This window comes from Schistosoma haematobium, chromosome 2, assembly GCF_000699445.3.
Source record: "Schistosoma haematobium chromosome 2, whole genome shotgun sequence".
NCBI classification, from domain to species: domain Eukaryota; kingdom Metazoa; phylum Platyhelminthes; class Trematoda; order Strigeidida; family Schistosomatidae; genus Schistosoma; species Schistosoma haematobium.
In genome coordinates, this window is record NC_067197.1 from 35,524,544 (window position 1) to 35,545,016 (window position 20,473).

At 34.3% G+C, this 20,473-nt stretch overlaps 1 protein-coding gene across 2 annotated transcripts in view; it reads left to right on the forward strand.

The window, feature by feature from the left end:
• The window catches only part of ANKEF1_1 (Ankyrin repeat and EF-hand domain-containing protein 1), a gene marked incomplete at both ends in the record, with an annotated part of 32,368 nt that extends 13,655 nt beyond the window's left edge, over positions 1-18,713 (forward strand). Inside the window, 7 exons of one of the 2 annotated variants that reach the window (XM_012942862.3) lie at positions 1,399-1,521; positions 4,454-4,573; positions 6,122-6,248; positions 10,571-10,797; positions 12,156-12,283; positions 18,183-18,541; positions 18,653-18,713. In XM_012942862.3, the coding sequence (XP_012798316.2) occupies positions 1,399-1,521; positions 4,454-4,573; positions 6,122-6,248; positions 10,571-10,797; positions 12,156-12,283; positions 18,183-18,541; positions 18,653-18,713 (1,145 nt within the window). Of the gene's footprint in view, positions 1-1,398; positions 1,522-4,453; positions 4,574-6,121; positions 6,249-10,570; positions 10,798-12,155; positions 12,284-18,182 lie in introns of both variants that reach the window. The other variant, XM_051215057.1, reaches the window with a different exon arrangement.
• Positions 18,714-20,473: the final 1,760 nt, after the last annotated feature.

Consider the following 20,473-nt stretch of genomic DNA (forward strand, 5'->3'; position numbering starts at 1 on the left):
TGAAAAATCATAGTACCTGTTATAATTTTGTCGAATATTATCGCTTTCCGGTAAATTCAAAACTTATAATTTCTCCAAGAGCTAATTAAAGAAGGAATTTTGAGTTGAAATTCAGTAATCAGTACTCTTAAGCGTTATATATTTGTTTTCATTTTAGATGAATAGTATAAAGTATGTGTATTGGGTTATGTTCCCGAACCATATCAACACAGTCAGATAAAATTATCAAGATGGTTAGCAAATTAGTTGTAGTAATAGTAGCCGTGTGTTATGAGCTACTTATGGCAAGAGATATAAAAAGAACGATGAAGTTCGTAAGAGACAATTCAAACAAGATTTCGAAAGGGTTTATCCAGTGTTTATTTGTTTTTCATATTTTAAAATCCAGTGTTTATTACAATAAATTGGTTTAACCTACCTAATTTTCCGTTCGGTACGGTAGTAGTAGTCGTTGTAGCTTCAGTAGTATTAAGAAGAATTACTCTCAAAGTAGATGATTCAAGAAGAATAAATGAATTATCCCAACGAAGGGTTCAAAATAATTTTAAAACCAATGATTTAGGAAAATGCAAATAATGAGTACACCCCTGGTATTGTGATTAATTCTACTTTAACTAATATCATACTACATTTTGAACTACTTAATTCATTCACTTCATGAAGATGTAATAAGTCACTGCAAAGAAGGAACATCAGATTTTATTTTCTGTCTAAAATCTTATTGTTTTACTGTTTTCAGTTAATTTATTTTGATTTCTCTGTCTTCGGTGTTATGACTCTAATTACTTATAGTTAAAATAAATATAATTTAGTACGGTCAAGTAGGAACCAGTTTAGAAAATTTATCCACATTGTGTTCTTTGAAGAAAAGCCATTGTGTAGACCTGAATTATGGACTTTTTTTCCTAAACAGATTGATTAAGTAATAAGACTTCTTAGCGATGCTTCAGAAGTAATTCTTGTTGAAACCATGATCTGATCAATAAAATTCAACAATCTCTACAATCCTAAATTGAGAAGTAATTTAGTTTTCTTTTCGTTCAACTTATGGTCAATGACAGAGAGAGTTATTAGAAAATATAAGTATTACTTGTGGTTTAAATATTATATATCAATAGTTGAGATCATGAGTCAATTGAAGCTAGACCACCATTAGACCATTAGACTGATAGGCCCTGGGTTCGAATCCCGCAAGGCGGGGTCGTGGATGCGCGCTGCTTAGGAGTCCTACAATAGGACGAAACGGCCGTCCAGTGCTTCCAGGTTTTCCATGGTGGTCTGGCTTCAATTGACTCATGATCTCAACTATTGAAATTATACATCAGTTAAAATTTCTGATGTAAGTTAATAATTTTGCCAAATATATTGTTTTGCTTTTTAATTAACGGTTTCTCTTAGGTAGTAAACGCAGAAAAATACCTATGAATATTTGTACACTACCATCAGAGGCTATTTATCGTCGTGCAGATGGAGGTCCCTCTATAATGTACATTCCTAAGGAGATTCATCCCATTGATTTAAGTAAGATTTTAATACCATAAATTTTATTTTTATACACTGTACATTAATTCAGCTGCAATAGTGACTACTCAAATGTTTTACAGCCAAGTTTGTATTTTATTTAATTGCATAAAACATAATCTCTTTCAATTACACTTAGATAAAGAACAGGTGACTTGATAATAAGATTGTTATAACTTGTGACCGCCAATTAGGGAGCAGTGAATTGTCGATTGGACCAAGGACGCGTAAAACACGTGCGAACAGCCTAGAGTCCTTATTGATCTCGCTTCCTGTATAACCCAGCCAGTTAAATCCAGAACATCAATCTCAGCCTCTGCAATATGAATCATTTATTTCAAACATACTGAGTTTGTATACCAGCCAGACAGACCACAACGTACCATAAAATAGGAAACAACATTTGTGCAAGAATTAGCCAAATGTGGCTGTGAATGAGGGAGGTAATAATTAATATACTGGGTATAATTCAAGAATGGTAAATCGTGGAATAATAGTTCATAGGACAAAATGAAGCTCATAATAAGAGGGACATGAATATGTACAGTTTAGTTAATTAACAATTATACGATAAAAATATATGTATAGTATTGGTCCACAAATGGATCTCAAGAGTTACCAATCATTATCGTTGTCGAGTCTAACAAAAATATCTATTTTTTCAATCGTGTTCAATGTCTGAAAATTTTCGAAGCCTTCATCAACCAAACTGTTAAATATTTCAGTTATTCACGTTGAAGTAACGCTTTTTAGACTCATAGTAACAAAATTACAATGTCGATAGGTTTCGCTAATATCTTCATTCATTAAATCTTATTTTACAATAACAATAGCAAAATTTATTGTTTGGAAAAGACATTTTCAGATGGTTAGATAGCTGCTCTTCATGGATGATCATATGACAATGTAATAAATAGACTATTTTTTTAAAAGCAACTTAACTTATTTCGATCCAAGGTAAATGTGTCAGAAAATGCTTCAGCTTGAAATTTCCAAGACTATATAATGCATTATTTTTGTGAAAGGTTCATTTTCCAAATTCTTCATTTCATCAAATTTTCGGGACAACTTACTTACTTACGCCTGCTACTCCTAATGAAGCATAGGCCGCCGACCAGCATTCTCCAACCCACTCTGTCCTGGGCCTTCTTTTCTAATTCCATCCAATTCTTGTTCATTTTTCTCATGTCTATCTCCATTTCCCGACGTAATGTGTTCTTTGGTCTTCCACTCCTCTTTTGACATTCAGGGTTCCATGTGAGGGCTTGTCTTGTGACGCAGTTGGGTGCTTTCCTCAATGTGTGTCCTATCCACTTCGAGCGCTTCTTCCTAATTACTTCCTCCACTGGGATCTGGTTTGTTCTTTCCCACGGTTGGTTGCTGCTAATAGTGTCCGGCCAACGGATCTGGAGTATTTTGTGTAGACAACTGTTAATAAACACCTGTATCTTCTGGATGATGGCTTTCGTAGTTCTCCAGGTTTCCGCTCCATACAGTAGAACTGTCTTGACATTTGTATTGAAAATTCTGACCTTGGTGTTGGTTGACAGTTGTTTTGAGTTCCAGATGTTCTTCAGTTGTAAATATGCTGCTCTTGCCTTACCGATCCGCGCTTTCACATCCGCATCAGATCCACCGTGTTCATCAATGATGCTGCCCAAATATGTAAAGGTTTTTACATCTTCCAAATCTTCTCCGTCAATTGTGATTGGATTGGTGCATACTGTGTTGTATCGGAGGATCATGCTTTTCCCTTTGTGTATATTGAGACCTACTGCTGCTGAGGCTGCTGCTACACTGGTCGTTTTCTCCTGCATTTGTTGTTGCGATTGCGATGGGAGGGCCAGGTCATCTGCGAAGTCTAGATCGTCCAGCTGCATCCTAGATGTCCATTGTATCCCACGTTTCCCTTCAGATGTTGACGTCTTCATGATCCAGTCGATCACCAGGAGAAAGAGAGAAGGGGTGAGAGTAAGCAACCTTGCCTGACACCGGTCTTTACCTCGAACGAGTCTGTCAATTGTCCTCCATGCACAATTTTCGGGACAAAATCACTGTTTAATGCTGATAAAAACGATGAAACTCAATCATGTTTAAAACGTTCTCCTTTGTTAGTTAATATGACAAAATTTAATAATAGCTGAAGCCAGTTTCCATCATGAACTGACGTCGTATTAGAAAAAAGTTTTAAAAAAACAGGCAATAATGAGCAGCTGTTTCACCCTATATGAGGACTCTGCAATGAAGGGTTCGAATGATTTAGTACGGAATCAAAAGTAGGATGCTCAGTTCTTATCGTGAAAACAATATGTGGTAGATCACTGAGATGGGTTACAACATTCATAAGATCGAACTTCATATTCACTAAATTTATATTCCTTTACTGCGCAATATTTAATTTAATTTAATCTAATATTAAAAATGGTTAACATATTAAAATAAGATTCTACAACGCTTATCCCATTATCCAGAATTATTTAATGTTTTTTTACAAGATAAAATATTGCTATATGAACAAAGTAGCTTCTAGTAGTTATATTTATATGTTAAGTACTCAGTCAGTCAGCTACAACGTAGGACCAGGCACATATATGCATCGGTCCAAGTTGCCATACCTCATTAGTGCAGCAAGATGAACACCGGATTCATAAAAGTAGTTAATTCAGTGATGGTAATATATAAAAGAAAGATTGCACATAAAGACATAGTACAGGAAGAAAGAATTAGTTCGTAGAAAAAAAGATATGGAGCGATTTTAATCTCATAGTTTAAGGGAAGACACCTACACCATTGTGATCGATTCTGAGCCATGTCACTCAGAGTACTGATTTTTATTCGTACCTAATAACCCATTTATATATATCGGAACAAATGATGCTTTTTTTCATGTGTTACATTTCCCGAGAAGTAATTTGTCCCTGTTACTATTTAGATCGTTTCGATGCAGACCATCCACCTATGCATCCTTTGCAAGATGATTCTGTTTGGTATATAGATACTCCAAGACGTCAGTATATAAGTTTTCATTCTGCAGCTTTACATAATGACATGGGTAAGGTGTTTGTTTAATTCTCTATTATTTCTATTCTTTATATGGATTAGTTATTTTTCTTTTCTGATGACCACTTTTTTATTTTCAAAACCTAATTTGTTACTTGTGTAATAACTTAACAGATTATGACATTCGTCGCTTTATGCTCTTATCTAAGATGAAAAATCAGCTGAATAGTAGATAGATGGGGAATGAGATCAATGTGTATGACTAATTTCTTACATCAACATTTTATGCGTTGAGATTTGAACAAACTTTAAATACTTACCATTATTAAGATTAACTCTTCAAAACTTCACAAAATTGTTAATTAAAACACGTTTTAAACTCACTAACTTACTAAACATAGTCAATTCATCACCAAAATACGATAAAATACCAAATCGTGTACACATTTATTTATGGCAAAATAGATATATTGTCTGGAATTTCGAGAATCCCTGCTACTTACACTTGAAAAGTAGTTTAGAATGATTAGAAACATCTATAGATTAAAGCATCTAACTTCGGTTATGTTATAACTTGTGAACGCAATGATACCGCCAATCAGAGAGCCGCTAATTATCGATCGAACCAGTGACGCATAAAACACGTGCGAGCAGCCTAGAGTCCTTATGATCCCGCTTCCTGTCTAGCCCAGCCAGTTAAGTCCAGAACATTAATCTCAGCCACTGCAATATGAATCATTTATTTCAAGCATACTGGGTTGATATATCAACCAGACAGACCACAACGTACCATAAAATAGGAAACAACATTTGTGCAAGAATTAGCCAAATGTGGCTGTGAATGAGGGAGATAGTATTGAATAGACACTCCATAACTCAAGAATGGTAAATCGTATTATAATAGTTCATAGGTCAAAATAAAGCTCATAATAAGAGGGACATGAATGTAAGCAGATTAGTTACATAACAATCACACAATAAAAATATGCGTATCGTTTTGGTCCATAAATGAATCCCAAACAACTACCATTCATTATTCTTATCGGGATATAACAGGTTATCGTATAAATTAAAAATAATTTCAAATATATTATTGTGAACGACGAGACTATAGTTTATGGACGAACCAACCAGGTAAAAGATGACAGGTCTGAGATTTTGGCACGAAATTCATCCATCCATTTGGCACAATACCGTTTTGGCATTATAGCTGATGCCAGTTCGTGACGAAAATCCTAAATCTAATTAATTCCTAACCTTAACCATAAACTGTATATCATAATTCTAATTCCTCACACAGGTTTATAATCTTCATTTAGTCCTAGTTAGTAGGTGGACACTCGCAATATCACTTTGGCTTCGCTCAAAGGTCGTCCATAAATTATAGTCTCACCAATTCGATTACCATTCAAGTTTCACTATTTTTAAATGACCAATTACATATTTAAACCTTAAGGTTGATTATACCGAAGAGGTGAAATTTTATTTAATAAGTAGTTTTATTTTCCAACTTTATGGCAGAATAATATAATCACCGCCATCATTGTAATTTTCATTATTATAAAATGATTATTTGTTTTCATTGTTATTTTCATTATAGATTCAATTCGTTTAGCTTTATCTGAAGGATATAACATTGATACAAGAGATAAATTTTATAAAACGCCTTTAATGATAGCAGCACATCATGGTAATTTAGACACAGCTATTGAACTTATCAAATTAGGGTAAGTTAATTATTTTCATAAGTTAATTGTTACCTATGAATTCTTAATATTGATGTAATCTAAAAGTGATATAATTCTGAAATCAATTAACAGTTGCTAGCCACTATCCATCTTTGCTTATAATGCTTGTGAATTAAGGCAATATCGAGGCAATACGCATAGTATGCACATATGACAATATGAGACTGATCAATTGCAGTCCTAATCATCAATGGAAAGATTCAAGTAAACAATACCAAGTGAAGTTCATTACATTGTTATGTTTATTCAATTACCAAATAAATGACATCAATAAGCTAATACTAATAAGTCAAACAAATGATTTGATTTACTTCACTAAGGTTATCATAATTGATATTCAAAAAAGCACTAGCAACAATTGACAATTGGAAGTTTCATACTTAGAATCTTTCAATGAATTACCTTTAATCATAGTTACTAAATAATATATAGTGTACAATATAATAAATATAATATGTTTATCAAGAAAAACACTATCTGTCAGCACAATTAGACATTATTAAGATTTAATATACAAAGAAATTATAGAATATAAAAATCAGTAAATATATCAATATGCTCGGAGGCACTGGATGGCCTAGTATAGGACTGTACAACAGTGGACATACACAAATTTGCATCCGTGAATCGAACCTAGGACTTCCTATCTCTAGCGTAAATTACAAATCTCCAAATCACTGCGCAACTCCGCCTGTAGCTCTTATAGGGTTACTGCCGGTCCCGAGCCCGGGTAAAGGAGGAGGGTTGGGCATGGGGTTAGCGTCCCCATCCCGTAGAAAACTAACTCGCTAAAAAAACGCTTACCAGAAAAAATAATCCAAACCATTTTAACTCTGCCCTGGGAGTTAGAAGGTCTTCATTTAGAAGAATTATGACGCTTCATGGTGAAAGCCGAGTTCCTTCGGAAGCCACGAGGCCGATGCCCTTTCTAACAACCAGAGCAAAAATTTTTATAGGTACATGGAACGTTCGAACAATGTGGGAAACCGGGAAGACCAGTCAGATGGCAACGGAAATGAGGAGATACAACTTAGCAGTACTGGGAATCAGCGAAACTCGTTGGATCCAAGCTGGACAGAAAAGGCTAGCTACGGGAGAGATGCTGCTATACTCCGGTCACGAAGAGGACAATGCTCTACACACTCAGGGAGTCGCTCTTATGCTGTCCAAAGTAGCACGAAATGCACTTGTAGGATGGGAATCTGACGGATCCAGAATCATCAAAGCATCATTCAAAACAAAGAAGGAGGGGATCTTAATGAATATTATCCAATGTTATGCACCCACCAATGATATCAACGACGAAATTAAAGATCAGTTCTACGAGCGGCTGCAGTCAATCATTGAGAAATGCCCAAGAAAGGACCTAACTATTCTGATGGGAGATCTAAATGCCAAAGTCGGGATAGACAACACTGGATATGAAGATATCATGGGACGACATGGACTGGGAGAAAGAAACGAAAATGGAGAAAGATTTGCAAATCTATGTGCATTCAACAAATTGGTCATAGGAGGCACAATATTTCCACACAAGCGTATACACAAGGCTACATGGATCTCACCGGACCACACTACAGAAAACCAAATAGATCGTATTTGCATCAACAAAAAATTCCGAAGGACAATGGAAGATGTGAGAACCAGGAGAGGTGCTGACGTAGCTTCAGATCACCATCTAGTTGTAGCCAATTTAAAACTGAAGCTAAAAAGAACTGGACAAGTGGACAAACAGCACTACAAAGGTTCAATACAGCCTTCCTTCGAGATACTGACAAACTCAATGAATTCAAGATAGCTCTCAACAACAGGTTCCAAGCCTTACAAGATCTACTGAAAGAAGAAGAAACTACTATGGAGGACAACTGGAAAGGCATCAAGGAAGCATTAACTTCAACGTGTCAAGAGGTTCTCGGTCTAAAGAAATACCATCATAAGGAATGGATCTCTACAGAAACACTGGACAAGATCAAAGAAAGGAAGAACAAGAAGGAAGCAATAAACAACAGCTGAACACGAGCAGAGAAAGTCCAAGCACAAGCTGAATACATAGAAACAAACAAACAAGTGAAGAGGAGCATTAGAGCCGACAAGAAGAAATACGTGGAAGAACTAGCAACGACGGCTGAAAAAGCTGCTAGAGAAGGAAATATGAAACAGCTTCACAATACAACGAAGAAACTAGCAGGGAAATACAGTAAACCAGAGAGGCCGGTCAAAGACAAAGAAGGCAAGCCAATCACCGAAATTCAACAACAGCGTAACCGATGGGTAGAATACTTCGAGGAACTCCTGAATAGGCCGGCTCCAATGAATCCACCGGACATCGAAGCAGCACACATAGATCTTCCTATAGATGTCAATCCACCAACTACGGAGGAAATTAGAATGGCCGTCAGACAAATCAAGAACGGGAAAGCAGCAGGACCCGACAACATACCAGCTGAAGCACTGAAATCAGACATCGAAGCAACCACAAGCATGCTTTATCTTCTATTCAAAAAGATTTGGGAGGAGGAACAAGTGCCGATGGACTGGAAAGAAGGACACCTCGTCAAGATTCCAAAGAAAGGAGATCTGAGCAAATGTGAAAACTACAGAGGCATTACACTACTGTCAATACCAGGGAAAGTTTTCAACAGAGTGTTGCTGAACCGGATGAAGGATGCAGTAGATGCCCAACTTCGAGATCAACAAGCTGGATTCCGTAAGGATCGGTCGTGCACAGACCAAATTGCAACACTACGGATCATCGTCGAACAATCAGTTGAGTGGAACTCATCACTATACATCAACTTCATTGATTATGAAAAGGCATTCGACAGTGTAGATAGGAGGACATTATGGAAACTTCTTCGACACTACGGAGTTCCTGAGAAGATTGTCAATATTATCCGGAACTCATACGACGGACTACAGTGCAAAGTAGTGCATGGAGGACAGCTGACAGATGCACTCCAAGTAAGGACTGGAGTCAGACAAGGCCGTTTACTCTCTCCCTTCCTCTTTCTTCTGGTGGTCGACTGGATTATGAAGACCTCGACATCTGAAGGAAAACACGGGATACAATGGACAGCTCAGAACCAATTAGACGATTTGGACTTCGCAGATGACCTAGCCCTCCTATCACGTACAGACGAACAGATGCAGATAAAGACAGCCAGTGTAGCAGCAGTCTCTGCATCAGTAGGCCTCAGCATACACAAAGGGAAAACTAAGGTCCTCAAATTCAAAGCGGAGAACAGCAATCCAATCACACTTGATGGCGAAACTCTGGAAGATGTAGAGTCCTTCACATACCTGGGAAGCATCATCGATGAACAAGGAGGATCCGATGCAGACGTAAAGGCGAGGATCGGCAAAGCAAGGGTCGCATTCCTACAATTAAAGAACATATGGAACTCAAAACAACTTTCAACCAATATCAAAGTGAGAATCTTCAATACGAACGTCAAGACAGTTCTACTGTATGGAGCTGAAACTTGGAGAACTACAACAACCACAATCAAGAAAGTACAAGTATTTATAAATAGCTGTCTACGCAAGATACTCAACATCCATTGGCCGGATACCATCAGCAATAGCCTTCTGTGGGAGAGAACAAACCAACTTCCAGCTGAAGAAGAAATTAGGAAAAGACTATGGAAATGGATAGGACATACATTACGCAAATCGTCGAACTGCATCACGAGGCAAGCCCCAACTTGGAATCCTGAAGGGAAGCGAAAAAGAGGAAGGCCAAAGAACACATTGCGTCGGATAGTAGAAGCAGATATGAAAGCGATGAATTACAACTGGACGGAGCTAGAAAGGATTGCCCAGGACAGGGTTGGATGGAGAATGCTGGTGAGCGGCCTATGCTCCTTCACGAGGAGTAACAGGCGTAAGTAAGTAAGTAAGTAAATCACTGCGCCAGTATTTGATGGCGAACATACTCAACTCCGATCACACCAGACATGCTTGAACTCTACTGGTCACGGCTTCCCTCTAGGACTTCAGGAGTCGCATCCTGAAGCTGTTCACAAGGAGTACATAATTATTATAACTACAAAAAGTTTTGTGAAAATTCCAGGTTTTCAATGGTGGTATAGTTAAAATTAGTTTATGATTTAGCTATCATTTATTGGCTTATCACTGGTACTTCATTTAACTGAAATAATAATAGTACTGGTTATTCTAGACTACTTTGAAACTGACAAAAATCTAGTTGTAAGTATAAACAAAATTAAACGTTGCCCTTAATGTTGAAACCAGTATCTTCGTTTTTCCGTAAATACTATAATTTCATGAATCTGTTGTAGAGCAAATGTTAATGCACGTGATAATTTCCGTTGGACACCATTACATCATGCAGCTCACTCAGGAATGATTGATATGGTTGAATTATTATTAAATAATGGTGCATTAATTGAAGCAAAAGCATTAAATGGTGCAACACCATTATTTCGTGCTATTGAATGTTCAAGACTTAATGTAGTCGATTACTTCTTATCAAAAGGATCCAAATTATTTGTAGAAACACGTAAAGGTGAGACAAACTGTTAACGGGATTTATTTTTATTTTAATTAGTAAATTGTTTTATTAACTGATGAGAAACAACTTTAATTGTAAGCTTTAGACTGGATTCAGATTAGGATAGTTAACATGCAGATTGTAAGTGTATTTTTCGATCTTAATTTCGTTAAACACTTCTGAAGCGATCATAAGATTTGCGGAGAGCCTTAATACAATAATTGCAATGTATATAACTAATGAGCCAGCGATTAAATGAAGTGTAAAACACCAAACCTAAGATAAGGTTTTACAGTAGGAGAACTTTCAAATACTTTTGGATGTATGTAGAATATACAAAAGGTAGCAAACGGGATACATTCGTGCGCATACTAATGATTAATTAAGATTTGGTACTTATTTGCCATGTCATCTAGTGACATGCTAGGATCTTAATACAAACGACTCAATAGCCGTGTCCTATTATCTGTAATTTTTTATCACTGTAAGCTAAAAGTGAAAATTAAAGCTTTGAAATGGTCTGCTGTCAGCGACATTAATCGGAATCGTTCACATTCATGGTTGACAATATGAACATGAACTAGGAAATCATCAGTTTCGTACATTACTGGTTTCAAAAATCTGTATCGATGATTTAATAATGAGTTGTCAATAAACTTTTGGCTTAATGACTGTATGGTATAATTGAAAGAGCGGTCGTATGAATTTCGAGATAGTGTTAAGTTACAGTACTTGTTCAACTCAACTGGACCCAATTTTCGAAGTGTGTGTCGAACTTTCCATGCATCATTATGCTCGGCAAAATCACATTTGAAGAGATCCTCATACCAACTGAATTATGTGTCAAATGTAACATTTGACTCCGAGTCATAGCTGAATTAAGCAATGCTGTTTGCAACACCTTTGACAGAAGGTGCATTACTGAGAGCAGATGTAATAGATGATTTTGTTGCTATGCGGTTCACGTTTATCACCAATAAATCAAAAAGCATTTATTTTATCGATAGTATATCAATAGGAAATTATTATAATATTTGGAGATAAGTATTTGTCATTAACAGATAAAATAATGTAATATATCTGGATGTCATAAAAACAGTATTTTATGTATTATATCTTATAGATATTTCTGAAATGAGTTTAATAATAAATTGTGCGTTACTGTTGCGACAGTAAACACGATTACGTTTTCAAATTTTATTAAATTGATTTTGTGCTTCACAAGTATATAGATACATGTATCATACTATTATGGAAGTTAGATTGTATCTGATTTAAGTGGATGACTTCATAATCGAGGACATGATCTCTCCAAGTAGGTAAGAAATATATGGGAAGAAAATGACTGTATGATAATTTGTATTTTATTACAGGAGAAAACCCATATGTAGTGGCATTGAATTGGTCTGATCCAAGAGTAATAGAACATGTACATGATAAGTGGGAATTAGCACAAGAGGCAGCTGATAAACAGAAGAAACAAGGCAGTGCAAAACGCAAAGTAAGTTTATTTGAATATTATTAATAATGGTAATATAATACTTCGTGAACACCTAATTGAGTCACTGTAAAAAAAATCCATGGAGTTGTTGTTACGTACCAATCTAATCTATCACTAAAATTTGAAACAGAAGACCCTGACCCACAAATTTCTGTCATATTTCTCTTATACACGATTGTCGTACTGTTATTGTCTTTGCAGGATTACTTTAATTCTATGATAACATTTTATAAGCAGAAAATTTGATCGTTTTTAAAAGCTGCTTTTGATGACCCGGATTGATTTCAATTAATGTAGTAAGAACCCTAAAAAATAAAAAAGTGTATCTGTTGGAGATGTTAGTGTTTATCATGATTCAATAGCACAATGAACTAGACTTCAGTGTTTAAGGCAGTGAGTTCAACCCTCAATGTAGCATCAACACCGAAATAAAGTAAATCTACTTGATAATTCCCAGAATGAATTTAACGTGATTCCTGGATTCCTTTTCCATATATTGTCCAGAAGTATAATGTTGCATATACTACTTTCTTGGATAGTTTATCAGTATTTTAATCATTATATATGATACTCTTCTCTACCTCTTCGCAACAATGGTGTTTCAGTTTTAATTGGTGTATTCTACATTCATGAGTTTTGACAAGTCAATAAAATAAGTCCCAAGATTACAATTAAGACTTGATAACGTCATACAGTCCTGTGGTTTTTCAACCAATAAAAGGAATAAGTAACTAGACGATATGTTAAAGTTGAATGAAATAGTTGTTGTCAATGTCTAAAGTTTAATTTGTGGGTCTGTTGAAAAGTCAACGATAAGCATAAACCGTAATTGTTAATCTTGATGCTCATTGACGTACAAGCTACGGAATTGAAAGAAAAAAACGATAGCTATATATATCATTAAACCACAAATTTATTTATTACCTTGTTTTAAAAATTTACCAATTTTCTATTAAATACTCTTGGTATCGTAAAACAAATATGTTAAGTAGGAAAAACCAGACATTCATTTTTACTCAAATTACTTTCTGTTATATGGATACGTTCATCTGTTAACTTGCTGTAAAAAGTAAATATTCTACTATTTAATAATTGAATTTATGAGTCAATTGAAGCTAGACCACCATGGAAGACCTGAAAGCACTGGACGGCCGTTTCATCCTAGGATAGAACTCCTCAGTAGTGCTCATCCACGATCCCACCCCCCATGAGATTCGAACCCAGGACCTATCAGTCTTGCGCGCGAAGGCTTAACCTTTAGACCATTGAGTTGGCATCCAATGATGTTAATGTCTGACTTCAACCAATCCATGGATTCTACTATTTCAATACAAACTACCTTACGTATAATTGTATTTCTAATAAAATACTCTATGAATACTAATTAGTGGATATACTAAACAATAATACAATTTGTTTGAGTAATGTCTAGTTTCAAGACTAAATTTTTTGATTGAAACAGTTGAATGTGAATCGATACCAAATGCAAAGGATAGTGTTAAGTAGAATAGGTTTAATTCATTTAATGAATTAAAATTCTTATATAAAGAATATTTTATAACTTGTTGCCATGTATCCTATTAACACAGAAATAACATGATTGCATGTTATAAACAATTGAATTATATCAACTTTGTAGGTTTATTCATTCAGAAACCAATTTTTAAGACAACTTACCATATATAGTCTAATGATTGTTTATTATAACAGATTAGTGTATTTCTGCTTCCTTCCAATTCTTAGTATTTGTTTGAGTACATTATTTTTTTTAAAAAAATAATCCAATCCAATAATATTTGTAATAGGCTTTCTTTTTAATAGTAATAATAATAATAATAACGGTCGTCCAGTGCTTCTAGGTTTTCCATGGTGATCAAGCTTCAATTGATTAATGTATTCAATTATTAAAATGACCAAAATCTTCACAAAATCCCCTTCTGATAGTAATAATATTAACTTATCATTCATTTTTCAAGGAGACATTGATTTTATTGTTATTTTAAGTATATTTGAAATACTTTTATTTCCCTATCTCTTGTTTACAATATAAAAACAGAGATAATAAATAAAATGGTAAGAATTTGAGTTTCCTTGTGTTGTTTTTCTTACATTTCATAATCACTATGGTTAGTAAAAGTGTTTGAATTAATTTGATTTTTTTTGTAGCCCATGATTTATTAATTGGTGATTTTCAACATTCGGTTAATTTAAAATGTTTTCTTTCCTTTTTTTTCTCTTTAACAAGAAACAATAACTACTCAAATCCAATTGGTGTTGTTTTACCTGCGTCTTCTCATTGTTATTTAGGACTGTAATTGATCAGTCTCTTGTTAGCATATGTGTATCCTGTGTGGATTGCTTTGATATAGCCTTAAGTCACAAGCTTTTTAAGCAAAGATGGATAGTGGCTAGCAGTAGAGTCCAGGACGCACGTATCGTCTTATTTAGGACTCGTCAGCTGGATGTACCTACATCTTAGATTTGATGTTCACTCTGGGATGCAGGTACATCCAGATGAAGAGTCCTAATTAGGACGAAACGCTCGTCTTGGATCCCATTGCTAGCCACTATCTATCTTTACTTAAAATAACTGTTCAAGTTTCGATAGAGCGATGAGAAGCCGGAGTTGATTTTAAATATATGATATACTTTCTTTATACATATAAAGGTCAATTAAATAAAAGTTCAAGTAGACAAGGAGAAAAATGTTTCTAACATCGTGTAGAAAGAATATGATATTGTCGCATTACCCTAGGCCAGGGTAAATTCAAGGTTATGACTAATTGTTTTTGTGCACATAAGGCGAGTTTCAATTTACGAATAGCCAAGACTTCCATAAACCTGAGAATTCGTACTTAACTATTTCCATACAACGCTTTGAAAGCCGTATTGGTGTCAGTCCTATGCCCCGTTTCAATTATGTGTTTTGCTATCGATGAACATGTTTTTCTACTTCCCACATTGATCGGATCATTTGACATTAACTGGTTTTGAGGTCATCTAGGCACATGTTTCATGGCCCTTGGTTGCATTGCTTGATTACTCCTCCCTATGTATGTGGGTCCGCACAAACATGTAAATTGGTAAATGCAATCGGATATGATGTAATCACTTGTAAATTGTCTACGTCTATTTGTAATCATGGGCTTACACTTTTCAATCGCAACCAGCTTAATAGGTTTTCTCGATATCTGCTTTCGATCTTTGTATTAAAACCATACTGTTAGATTCATCACTATATAGCAGATAGATATAAACTTTTTTCTACGGGACCGAATCAACAAGAAGTCTTAATGTTAACTGACTTTCGCGCCTATTTATAACCTTTAGTGAATGACCATCTTGTGTTAGTGTGTCAGTTAGCCCTGGCAACTATATGTGACCAGATTGTTCGAAATGTATAGCGCAAATACATCTTATATATTTCAGATCAACTCCGTCTTCTCATTGCCCTATCGAAATTTATAAAAGGGACTAATCGCTTTAAACTGTTAAGTATTAGAACTTAGTCGATAGGTTGAAATCAAGTTTCGGATAATTCATTCACACATAAACAAATCTGTTAGCAGTTAAAGATAAATTCATAAATCACATTAAACTATGATTTATCTATTATAGACTAATTTATTTTTGATAAACATAGTTGGTGGTACTGTGTACTTTATAAGTACTTCTGATTATCAGTTCAAACTTTCTTTTAGGTAATAACTTTCAAACAATTCGTATAGCAAAGGCTACAACAAACTTAAGTATTCATACTAAACCCATTGTAGATTGAATTAAAAAGTTGATTATGTACTTATATGGTGATACAAAACAAAAACAGATTCGAATGACTAAATAGAACAGATAACAAACATCTATTTCCCCCTACTTCTAAAAGTACAGTCGAAATGGCTAGTACGACTGATCTCAATTCACACTTTGCATTATTGTATAGAGGTCTACAGTGAAAATATAAACTTGCTGAAAATGTAGTCGGACGAATATAATATTCACTTTACGAAAATACTTGTTCAAATGAAAATTCCGTACAAATATGTCACACATTATTGTTCCAGTTTAGATTGGATAGTAAAATCCCATTCTGTGAATCAAATTTTCTATGATAATTTAAATGCTTATCGTCATTGAGTGAGTTGGAAAAAGCATATACAGTGTACCTGGAACGTCTATTGGTTCACATAGTACGCGAGAATTCTGTTGTACTCACGATTCTTTACGCATCAGTTCATAAGCTAAAGTTATCAAATATCCCCTAGTTAACGAAATTGTCGTCCAGTGCTTCCAGTTGTCAGTGGTGGTTTAGCTTAGATTGACTCATGAATTCAACTTTGAAAATACTACAATCTCCACAAACCCCCATTTTGATAATAATCATGTGGTTACTAGTGACTAGCTTCAAGATGAATTTCATGGAGTTCTAGTGAGAACTCGTGACCAGTGGAGTCCGATCCGTGTCGGGTGTGAGACAGTTATCCAAATCAGACAATGGATGAAGGGGTCGCGCAGGATCATGGATCTATTGGAGTTAGACATTAGCACAGTTGCATGCCGGCTCAGTGGTCTAGAGATTAGGCGTTCGCGCACGAAATCGAAGGTTCTGAGTTCGAGTCCTGCGTACAGGATCGTGGATGCGCGCTTCTGATTAGTCTTGTACTGGGACCAAACGACTGTTTAGTGCTTTCAGATTTTCAATGGTGATCTAGCCTAGATTGACTCATGAATTCAACTTTGTAAAAAACTGTCTAAATTAAGTGTTTCAACCTAAATCGTACATATTGTTCAGAATGAGAATTCCGTGTTTCAAATAGCTATTAATCAAACAATGTATCAGTATTTATTAAATTTATAAAACTATAATTTCACGTCATAACGCTTAGTTTTCGTATGAGCAGTTGCACAGTCGAATTTCTTAAATATATCTAGTTCGTTTTAAAGCATTTCTGTCCGCATAAAATTTACTTACGGTCAGTTTAATAATACAAATATAGTTTCTATGTACATTGAATTATATAACGTGAATGCGTTTACAATAAGTGTGACAGTATTTAAATTAAAAATTGTTTATTTGTTTAAATTCACTGAAGAATTGAAGTCGTAAGGACTGAAATTAGTGATTTTTATCTGTGTATCGTGTAGAACTACTATTGTTCATGTACCCATTTATATTGCCGGCAGTAGACAGTTGATTACTATTCATTCGAATTATCGTTTCTTTTTCGACATACGAAACAACTTTATCAATCTGATAAAGAAATTGACCTTCTATGTAGCACCACATAAGTGAACCTGCTATATTTTGTCTCTTTCGACAATGAAGGTCACGATTCATTCATAACGATTAATCAGTATTTCGAGACCTTATAAGAATACTTTTTCACATGTTATTTACATACAGTTCTAGCAGTAACTGATTAAATTCCATCAAGAAAATTTTATCAGCTATCATACTAGTGAATTGCAACAGTGATCAACAAAAACTTATCCACAGTTAAATCATTAATATAGATGATTGAAGCTGAACTGCGTCAAATTACCTATCATTCAAAATTAACTACATAACTCTTGAGTCTCTGACATAAGTTTATCAAACTTTGTAAATGTATCTTACAGATAGGTGTCAACGAGAATGGAAAATTAGCTGCCAGTCTCCTAGAAACAATACAGAATAAATATTATATGTAATTTAGCTAAATAACTTGACCACATACGATTGATGCTAACAAATTTCAATTGTATCTAAAGACTAGAATGTAGAAAACTGACTATCTTCTTCTAGAAATATATTTCTTTTTACTGAATGATACTTACATAGTCTATTATCATCTACCAATTGTTGTAAACATATTACTCATCTCTGATATATTTTAACTTTTATCCCATAATCTTTTTCAAGAGACCAACTACAGCTGGATCGACTAGTTCAAGTAAACGTTCAGTTTCTCCTACTAGAAAATTCACTCCACCAAATAATTTACCTGGTTTATATCCAAATTTAATGCAGAAACATTTTGATTTATCTTATTTAATTAAACATACATATTCTTTAGAGAAAACTATAAATAGACAAGATATTCGTATATGCCCTCGTTATCCATGGCTACCTAAACTAAATCGTGAGGAAAGATTAGCTAAGTTAGCTGAAGCACGTGAACGATATGGATGGGATTATGGTTTGCCTAATGTACCATCGCACTTATTTGATAAACATTTAATGAATCGGTTTCAAGAGATTGAAGTGAACAGTGGAGAACAGTAGGAAACATGATGCCATTTTTTGCCAATGATTATTATCATGAAAAGCATACAATAATAATAAAATAAATTAATCAAATTTGATAATGAAATAAATTAGTATTTTTCTAGTAGACTTATTTTACTGAATTTATACTATTTGAATGAAGTAGAAGGTAATCGAATTATTTAGATGCTTTCGTAGTTAAATATGAAGAGAAATATTTAGACATTAGAGAAAATCAACTGGGTTTACGGCTAAGTTGGTTAATAATAAATATACTTTAGTTGTAACAATTAAAAAAAATAGAACTTTTTAAGCTACAACCTTCTTGTTACTCATTAGATCGAAGTGAAACACTTTCAGTCATCGATATCAATTATTACTAGAGAGATTTAAACAACTGAATGACAGAGAATGATATCTGAAATAAGTAAATAAACACATCTTATTACGGAAATCATAGTTTCTTGACTAGTAAGTAATCGGACAAGTGGAATCGATAGTGAAAATGATCGGATGTTCGTTGTACGTCACATTAATATAAACTAGTAGAATAACTGACACAACGGGGTGCACTTAATAAGATACACATTCACAGGTTTGTTCAGAATGAACCCTGGTAGTTGCCAATGGATTATTTAAGTAAACAGAAATAACCAAACATACACATGAATTGATTGTATTGAATATGAATAAAATGGATAAACATGTATGGAGAATTTATCAACAAGCACATCACATCACAGACAGGTACAAAAAATACCTAGAAAAGTGAATCATAACAACTAGATCAATGAATATAGATTTAGGTAACAAATGATAAGAGCCTGTCTACATCCTGTTTCAAATAGTGGCTATCCTTAACTTGTCGAATAAATGAACACAGTAAAGATTAAGAGATAGATTACTCATGATTTGGTAAAATCTATTGAAAACATCATTCATTCTAGTCTGCTATTACTTACTAAAAATATAAACGATCAATAAATGGTCTTTTTGAAGTTGCACATACGATAGATACACCGATCTCCTAATCTTAAACACTTTTGTTAAGAGCAATTTATTGTTCTACATATCCATATTGCTGAGATTTCATGTTCACTACAATTATATTAATATCAGGTGGCTGGTGAGAATGATGCGCAGTTACCATTTTACAATAAAACTCACAGAAGTAATGTAACTATTAACAAAGTTAAGATTCTGCTAGTGATACTACAGTGGAGACGATAGTTTCTTCTTTCTAGTTAATAAGTATAACGTTTCAACAAATTTTATTTGATGCATTCTGCTTCAAAAAATCATTCCTAATTGTCAATCCAATGGATTTTTCGAGGCAATGAGGTTGAAATGAATTCAATATCCATATGATTGAGACTTCTAAACTGGCGACATTTTTCTAGTCAGTTTTAAATGACCAATACTTTTATTAGCATTCAAAATACTTATGTAAGAATTAGAAGACAGTTGAATTTATCCCCATCCCTCACCTCATCACTTCCCATCACACTGAACTATAAAGAATGATTATTAATTTAGTGAAAGCATAATTCTTTCCATAAATTTCGAACGAATCTAAAATTGTGATACACAAATGATTAGATGAGAATTTACTTGCTTGATTGTATAAAAGCGAAACAAATTGATGAATACAATATTGTTGATCCATTACATCAGTTACTATAAATCAAAATTTAGAGTAGGTATAAATTTCCACTTCATTTAACGATATCATGTAAGATTTAAAACTACTTTAGTGAATTCTACATTTTAAATTACATCAGAAACAGTAGTGTTAAAACACTAATTACTACCAATGATTGTATCTTAACAATTGAACAATCCATGGCTCTATCATTTTTGATCAAGGTAGCTTGGTAGTATTGTAGTAAACAAGAACACGAGTAAGGACAATCGAATGTCTACGACACGAAATTACAGAACATTTC